This window comes from Terrapene carolina, unplaced genomic scaffold, assembly GCF_002925995.2.
Source record: "Terrapene carolina triunguis isolate 2854851 unplaced genomic scaffold, T_m_triunguis-2.0 Scaffold62, whole genome shotgun sequence".
NCBI classification, from domain to species: domain Eukaryota; kingdom Metazoa; phylum Chordata; order Testudines; family Emydidae; genus Terrapene; species Terrapene triunguis.
The window spans coordinates 24,141,446-24,149,843 of record NW_020664413.1 but is presented as its reverse complement, the minus strand read 5'-3'; the positions used below and the strand labels follow the sequence as shown (position 1 = coordinate 24,149,843).

Genomic DNA, 8,398 nt, shown 5'->3' with positions numbered 1-8,398 from the left:
TCTCTTGAGTTCCACCACTGGACTATTGTTTCTCTCCTGTTATACTACATATACATTAAAGACAGGAAACAATCACTTTCTCATAAAAGTGGCAGTTTTAGTGAATATACTTGGATTAAAAACATCTCCGAAGACTACCAGTACCACCTTAACATTCAAATTGTTTTCACATTGTGAAATAAACACATATGCAACATGTCCATGTTTTGATATGTATTTTTATTTCCCTGCAGTTTTCACTTATCAAGAACAAGTAACAGGGAAAGTTGTCTGAACTAGTGCATAAACAAACATTCTGAAACACCACTACACGTATCTAATTTACAAGAACCATATAAAAAAAGTCACTAAAACACTACACTACGAAGGTGTCCAACGCTTACAGTCAGACTTTTTCCAACCCGTTACTTGCCTTGTAGCCACAGGAAAACTCTCCAAAATTGAAAAGACAATCTTGCCACAACCCTCCCCCCTCCCACCACCTGGGATGGCTCGATATCTAGACATCCAATAATTATTGCAATGATATATAATGCAATACATACCTGGTAAAATATCCTTTACGTGGTGTGTTACAGTTTTAAAGCCGGTTAAAATATGCAGTCTTCAGATAAAATGTAATCAGTTGAAAATTTTTCATATCTGCACAGTTTAATGTGTGCTAGATGCATAATTTTTCCTAGTCGTTTTTTTCTGTGTAATTATCTTTTATAAACTGGTATTATAAATAGAAATATACATTCAAAATATATGGAAAAGTGAGTTACTACATTAAATTTGCATGTATCGATCCATCCCTTTCCCCTGCACAGTAATAGAAAATACTATTTTGCCTTGAACTTCATATTTGACAGTGAAATGCCACTAAAGTATTTACCAAAAAGTCCATCTAGTCAAATTGTGAAACAAAATGAACCAAGTGAAAACTTTACATTTCCTTTAGAAAAAAATTACAAGAATTTCATTTCCTAGCTATGAATCTTTTAACTTTTTTTTAGACACAAAGTTGGATTTATTTGTACAAGATACAAAATGTAAACATGGCAAAATAAATAGTTAAAACAAGTGATGCAGGATCTCATTTCATGCTCATGATCCCATTAAAGAATTATTTTTTAAATCCATTCAGTTGCAAATTCAAGTGCAAAAGCATGATGATGAATATCTACTATTCAAGTAACAGAAATAATATTGATGATACAAATAAACTATTTTACAAGGTAGTGATTTTCCCAATTTTACAAAATGTACATTATATATCGACTTAATATACGATATAATGATAGTCCATTTAGGTCCGTTTCAGTTCCCTGTGATCCACAGAGTGTTGTATTTTGCATTCAGTTGGAATATAAATGACTACACCACCAGCACAGGTTAAGCCACTGGTTTGAGGTTATGTCACTTCCATTGCTACTGTTGTCTCTGCTATGCCATTTAAACCAAGTCGTTCTGGTTCGTGGTTCTCTCTGTAATAAAATGGAATATGGAATAGTTAAAAGTAGGACATTAATATTTCTGTATAAGATTTCACAGTATTTTTGTTGATATAAGTGTTTCTGCACAGATCTCTTATTCGGGGTATGGAAAGACCATTAAACACATCAAACAAACAGGTAGGAACAGGGAAAGTTCTGCTTGAACTTGACCAGACTTCTGCCTGAAAACCAAATATTGTCTTTAGTCCACCAATACCATGATCCTATTCATGCGCTGCCGCATTAATAAAGTACTAACAGCTAACTTTGCTGAAGTTGAAAACCTATTGATGATTTCCTATAAGACAGTACTAAAGCAGTGATGGGCAACCTGCGGCCCACGAGCTGCATGCAGCCCATCAGGGTAAGCTGACTGCGGGCTGTAAGACATTTTGTGGATGTTGACCGTCTGCAGGCATGGCCCCTTGCAGCTCCTAGTGGCCGGTGTTCGCCGTTCCTTGCCAACGGGAGCTGCGGGAAGCACAACTGTTCCATGCATACTGGTGCACAAATTACTGTTCTAACATAGCCCATCTTTTTATCAGTTTAGTTAAATACTTTTCAGCACTAGCATAAAGAATTTTAAATTTTGTATCAGTCTTTATAAGAACATAAGAAAGGCTGTACCGGGTCAGACCAAAGGTCCATCTAGCCCAGTATCCTGTCTACCGACAGTGGCCAATGCCAGGTGCCCCAGAGGGAGTGAACCTAACAGGCAATGATCAAGTGATCTCTCCCCTGCCATCCATCTCCACCCTCTGACAGACAGAGGCTAGGGACACCATTCCTTACCCGTCCTGGCTAATAGCCATTAATGGACTTAACCACCATGAATTTATCCAGTTCTCTTTTAAACTCTGTTATAGTCCTAGCCTTCACAACCTCCTCAGATAAGGAGTTCCACAAGTTGACTGTGCGCTGCGTGAAGAAGAACTTCCTTTTATTTGTTTTAAACCAGCTGCCTATTAATTTCATTTGATGACCCCTAGTTCTTGTATTATGGGAATAAGTAAATAACTTTTCCTTATCCACTTTCTCCACATCACTCATGATTTTGTATACCTCTATCATATCCCCCCTTAGTCTCCTCTTTTCCAAGCTGAAGAGTCCTAGCCTCTTTAATCTCTCCTCATATGGGACCCGTTCCAAACCCTTAATCAGATTAGTTGCCCTTTTCTGAACCTTTTCTAGTGCCAGTATATCTTTTTTGAGATGAGGAGACCACATCTGTACGCAGTATTCGAGATGAGGGCGTACCATCGATTTATATAAGGGCAATAATATATTCTCAGTCTTATTCTCTATCCCCTTTTTAATGATTCCTAACATCCTGTTTGCTTTTTTTGACCGCCTCTGCACACTGGGTGGACATTTTTAGAGAACTATGCACGATGACTCCAAGATCTTTTTCCTGACTTGTTGTAGCTAAATTAGCCCCCATCATATTGTATGTATAGTTGGGGTTATTTTTTCCAATGTGCATTACTTTACATTTATCCACATTAAATTTCATTTGCCATTTTGTTGCCCAATCACTTAGTTTTGTGAGATCTTTTTGAAGTTCTTCACAGTCTGCTTTGGACTTAACTATCTTTAGCAGTTTAGTATCATCTGCAAACTTTGCCACCTCACTGTTTACCCCTTTCTCCAGATCATTTATGAATAAGTTGAATAGGATCGGTCCGAGGACTGACCCTTGGGGAACACCACTAGTTACCCCTCTCCATTCTGAGAATTTACCATTATGTTTTTCTATGTGTCGGACAATTTTATTCTTAACTATTGTTTCGACTAATTTGCCCGGTACAGACGTTAGACTTACCGATCTGTAATTGCTGGGATCACCTCTAGAGCCCTTTTTAAATATTGGCGTTACATTAGCTAACTTCCAGTCATTGGGTACAGAAGCCGATTTAAAGGACAGGTTACAAACCTTAGTTAACAGTTCCGCAACTTCACATTTGAGTTCCTTCAGAACTCTTGAGTGAATGCCATCTGGTCCCGGTGACTTGTTAATGTTAAGTTTATCAATTAATTCCAAAACCTCCTCTCCTGACACTTCAATCCGTGACAGTTCCTCAGATTTGTCACCTACAAAAGCCAGCTCAGGTTTGGGAATCTCCCTAACATCCTCAGCCGTGAAGACTGAAGCAAAGAATCCATTTAGTTTCTCCGCAATGACTTTATCGTCTTTAAGCGCTCCTTTTGTATCTCGATCATCATCTTATATACTGCTCTTTGGGATTTTGCACCTGTTAGAACCATAAGGCTTCTCTAGGGTAGGAATAAAGGTGCTTTTTAAGAGTTAGCTAACATAACTTGAAACAGCTGAGCACCCTAAACTTTCAAAGGGGTGTTTCTAGGATGTTGGGGTTTTGTTGTTGTTGTTGTTTTTGGTTAAAGTACCTTTTCTCTAGTCTAGACATACTTTGACCTATATCCAGTTTTATTTATTAAAAAACAAAAACAAGTAAGGAAGTAAAGGTGTGCAGGTGGGGATCCCTTTGTAGGACCAAAGTCATAGATTTTGAGGTCTTTGAAAAAGGGACTATGTCTTACTTAACACTCTACTGAGCCAGGTACATTTATGGAACTATTCATATAATAATACCGGAATTTAAGAAATTCTGCCCCAATATACTTTATACACACCTTGCTATACTGCTGATGGCACTGCTGGGAGTAACCTTTGGCACCCTGTCCATACTGGCAGCAACTGTGGCAAGTTTTAAGGCTGTTGGCGATGGTGCTGAAGTCCTTGCATTGATATGTACATTGACTGGAGAAACAACACTGACATTGTTTAGATGCACTGCATTAGTCAGGCAAGAATTGTTCATGGGAAGTGTTTGAGGGCTGCTTGTGCACAAAGCTGGAATTAAGTGGTTTGTGGTGCTGTGGCCAACTGTCCTTACAAGTTGTACAGCTGAAATCCCTGGGCTGGATGATAAAGCCATGTTGGTGGAGTACAGAGTTTTAGAGGTTCCTGTTAGAAACAAAACATTTCAGTAAAAATTACACAATAAAAACACATGTAATTGTTTAGTTGCAAAACAGAAGTTTAAACATAAGCTTAAGTATAAGGCTGTAATTATCAATAGCAATAATTATCCCATAATCCCACTGCCTAAGTTACAGCTTGGGAACAAAATTACTAAAGTTTATTTGCAGTCACAACTTTTACAGTCTTTTCTGTTCAATGAAGAGGAAAAAAATTTGCCTCCCAGTGCCAGTTAGTGTAGGCTCCTCAGAGCATTGCCCTTTCTTTCTCTTGTATAACGTGCTAAGGAATGACCTGATTTACCACAACTGGGCTGAGCCACATTTCTCTCCTGGATCAGTTCCAGCATATTGATTTACTATATATTAACTCTCTTCCTCCCCACCAGTGCACAGGTTCTATAAACCCCATTACATCATTAGCTGTTAAACAAAAAACACCATAAAACCCCTCTGATTTATTATCTAAGTCAAATCCTAATGTACTTTTGTCTCCACCAGTAAAACAATAATCCAACCTGTCTGATTTTGTCATGATTGGTTTCTGATAAGTGGAGTTTCACAGAAAAATTGCCAATTTCAGATACATTAGGGCTTTGCAGCTAGGTTCTCTGGAAAAACTGCTCTAGTCTGTGCCAGTACGTACATTTAGGACTTATTCAGAAAAGAATTTAAGCACATACTTAACTTTGGGTACATACTTACATCAATGATGTCAATGGGATAAAGATAAGCATATATGTTCTATCCTGATTTGGGGCTACAGTACTAATTAAAGAATGAAATTTCATAAGACCGTAGAACCAATTATGGATTTGAAAGTTTTAAACACCAACTCCCTCCCCATAAAAACATCCAGATCACGAGACACTGAATAATGGCTGTGACAAAGTTCCTCCTCTATCTTGGTGGGTCCTGCGCTTATTGGCGGATTTGTTCGCCTCAGAGATTCACCATGTGGGTCAGGGAACAGCCCAGAGACCATCCCCTCTGTTAGAACCCACAGTCTAGGTCAATTCCTCCTGTGTCTGATCAGGAGTTGGGAGGTTTGGGGGGGAACCACCCTCTACTCCAGGTTCCAGCCCAGGACCTGTGGACTGCAGCTGTCTAGAGTGTCTCCTGGAACAGCTGCGCGACAGCTACAACTCCCTGGGCTACTTCCCCATGGCCTCCTCCCAACACCTTCTTTATCCTCACCACAGGACCTTTCTCCTGGTGTCTGATAATACTTGTACTCTTCAATCCTCCAGCAATATGCCTTCCCACTCCCAGCTCCTCACATGCACACTGAAGTGAGGTCCTTTTTAAACTCAGGTGCCCTGATTAACCAGCCTGTCCTAATTGATTCTAGCAGTTTCTTCTTAATTGGCTCCAGGTGTCCTAATTAGCCTGCCTGCCTTAATTGGTTCCAGCAAGTTCCTGCTTGTTCTTGAACTGCCCATGTTACCTTACCCAAGGAAAAGGGACCTACTTAATCTGGGACTAATATATCTGCCTTCGAACACTCTCCTGTAGCCATCTGGCCTGACCCTGTCACATGGCATTTTAAAAAAATTGTGTGAATAGAGTGATAGACTGCACCAATCATAACCAATCCATACTTTACAAAGAGTTTTTATTACTTTGAAAAGAAAATGGAAAAGTTACTGAATTAGTGTTCATGATTTAAAGATAGGAAATTTTTGTTCTGAAGACGCTGTTAGATCTTCAACATTATCCAAATATAGTTTGTAGTTTACTAACATATCAACATTAGATAAGGCCAGGCCATTGTACAAAACTGTATAATTAAAAGAGTAATAATTAAAATCAGCACTGTTATTTATTCAACTCAAATATATTTTTAGAAACTAGAAGTCCTTTGTTCAAAGATTCTGAACTCTCCATTAGACAGCTAACATTAAGAAATCATCACCTGAAGGCTGGACAACACCATTTATATTGTTGTGGCTGGTGTTCTGTTCCTTTGTTACCTCACTGCGACTGGGAGCAGGTGCACTGACCACTGCAGATGCAGCAAAGTGGGCGCTGGCTGAGTCAAGTGTTTTGGACATGCAGTCAGAGGTGCTTGAGCCCTATGGAATTAACCAAATAGTGTTTATAATTCTGCCAGTACTAGCTGACAAAACACATTAAGATAATAACAACAGTACATACCTACTAGTGAATTAAGGGGAAGCATCTTTTGAACCAACATTATAACATGAAATATTTAAAGGTCATGAATCTAGTTTTATGAATCCCTCCCAACAATGGTTGATCTAGACAATTATAAAGAAAGTGGACAGGCTGCATAGGGGAGCTTCTTCAATCTTCAACTGTAAAAGGTCTCATTAAATTGATACACATAAAATTCATAGCGTGTTTGACAAGTCTTTTGTATCACAGACTTTGGGAGGCTTTTTGAAATCCTGAAGGTTTTTTATTTATTTATTTTACGTATATACATGTGTGTCTAGGCAAGGTCCAAAACGTTATTCTGTCAGGGATTAATTTGCCTCATAGGGATCTTGCCTACTGAGCTCTGGAAGAATGTTTCTTCTACTAATCCAGCCACCTTGGAGACATGATAAGTACTAATATTCATTTTTTCAGCACTTGCCATCTACCCTTTGATACAGTACCCTATTGGCTGTATATGGCAGGCGTTCTCAACCTTTTTCTTTCTGAGGCCTCCCCCCCAAACACACACCATGCTATAAAAACTCCACAGCCCACCTCTGCCACAACCGTTTTTCTGCATATAAAAGCCAGGACTGGCATTACAGGGTAGCAAGCAGGGTAACTGCCCAGAGCCCCATGCCACAGGGGGCCCCACAAAGCTAAGTGGCTTAGGCTTCGGCTTCAGCCCCAGGTGGCAGGCTTCGGAGTCCTAGGCTTCACCTTTCTGCCCTGGGCTCCACCAAGTCTAATGCTGGCCCTGCGTGGCGAACCCCCTAAAACCGTCTCATAGCCCCTATGGGGCCCCAGGTCCCTAGTTGAGAACCACTGGTATATGGCTGCATATTTAATACACTAACTTTTCAATATCTAAACCATCAAATATCATTTTCTCCTCCTAATTAGAATCACCATTCCATATTTTATGGAAATAGACCAAAAAAACTTTGCAACCAATAATATATACAGGAAGATTATGATGAATAAATACAGAAAATGGTTGGGGGGAGAAAGCAACACTGGTGTTCATGTACACCCTGCTCACAATAATATAGGGAAAAGGTTTTTCTAGTAATGTTTAATAAGATTTTTATAAATAAATAAATTAATGGAGATATCCTATCTCCTAGAACTGGAAGGGACCTTGAAAGGTCATCGAGTCCAGCGTCCAGCCCCCCCTGCCTTTACTAGCAGGGCCAAGTACTGATTTTTGCCCTAGATCCCTAAGTGGCCCCCTCAAGGACTGAACTCACAACCCTGGGTTTAGCAGGCCTATATTTTTCTTATTATTTAGCAAAATACTGGCTATGTAAACCTGACAGTAAGTGCATCCTTTGCCCACAGTGGATATTACATTGGAAAAATTAAATTATCGCAAAAAAATTCAGAACATAACACATTTAAAAGCTGTTTTTAACTCAATAATTACCAAAGGACTAAGTTGTTCCACTCTTACTCACACTACCATACTCCAAAATAAGTCACACTGATTTCAACTAGACTACTCACACAGTAAGCTACGACTCAATGACAGTACAGGTGGCAAATTCTAACCCTAAACAAAGTGTATTTAATTTCTAAGAAATTTAAATACGAAAAAGAGAACAGATAATTGTGCAGGCAGTAAGACATCAAACATTTTCATATTCTATTACAGGAATACTTGTTAAGCAAATTTGCTTTACAATCCAGTTTTGTTGTGTTTGGGGTTTTTTTGCTTTCAAAAAAAAAAAAAAAAAAAAAAAAAAAAAAAAAAAAAA

At 38.9% G+C, this 8,398-nt stretch overlaps 1 protein-coding gene across 1 annotated transcript in view; it reads right to left on the bottom strand.

The window, feature by feature from the left end:
• Nucleotides 1–200: 200 nt before the first annotated feature.
• EPC2 (enhancer of polycomb homolog 2) overlaps nt 201–8,398 on the bottom strand; it is an 88,060-nt gene continuing 79,862 nt past the window's right edge. The window contains exons 12-14 of the mRNA XM_024202820.1: nt 6,394–6,553; nt 4,131–4,464; nt 201–1,469 (exon numbers count right to left, since the gene is read on the bottom strand). Of these exons, the coding sequence (XP_024058588.1) occupies nt 1,397–1,469; nt 4,131–4,464; nt 6,394–6,553 (567 nt within the window). The 3' untranslated portion in view covers nt 201–1,396. The remainder of the gene's footprint in view (nt 1,470–4,130; nt 4,465–6,393; nt 6,554–8,398) is intronic.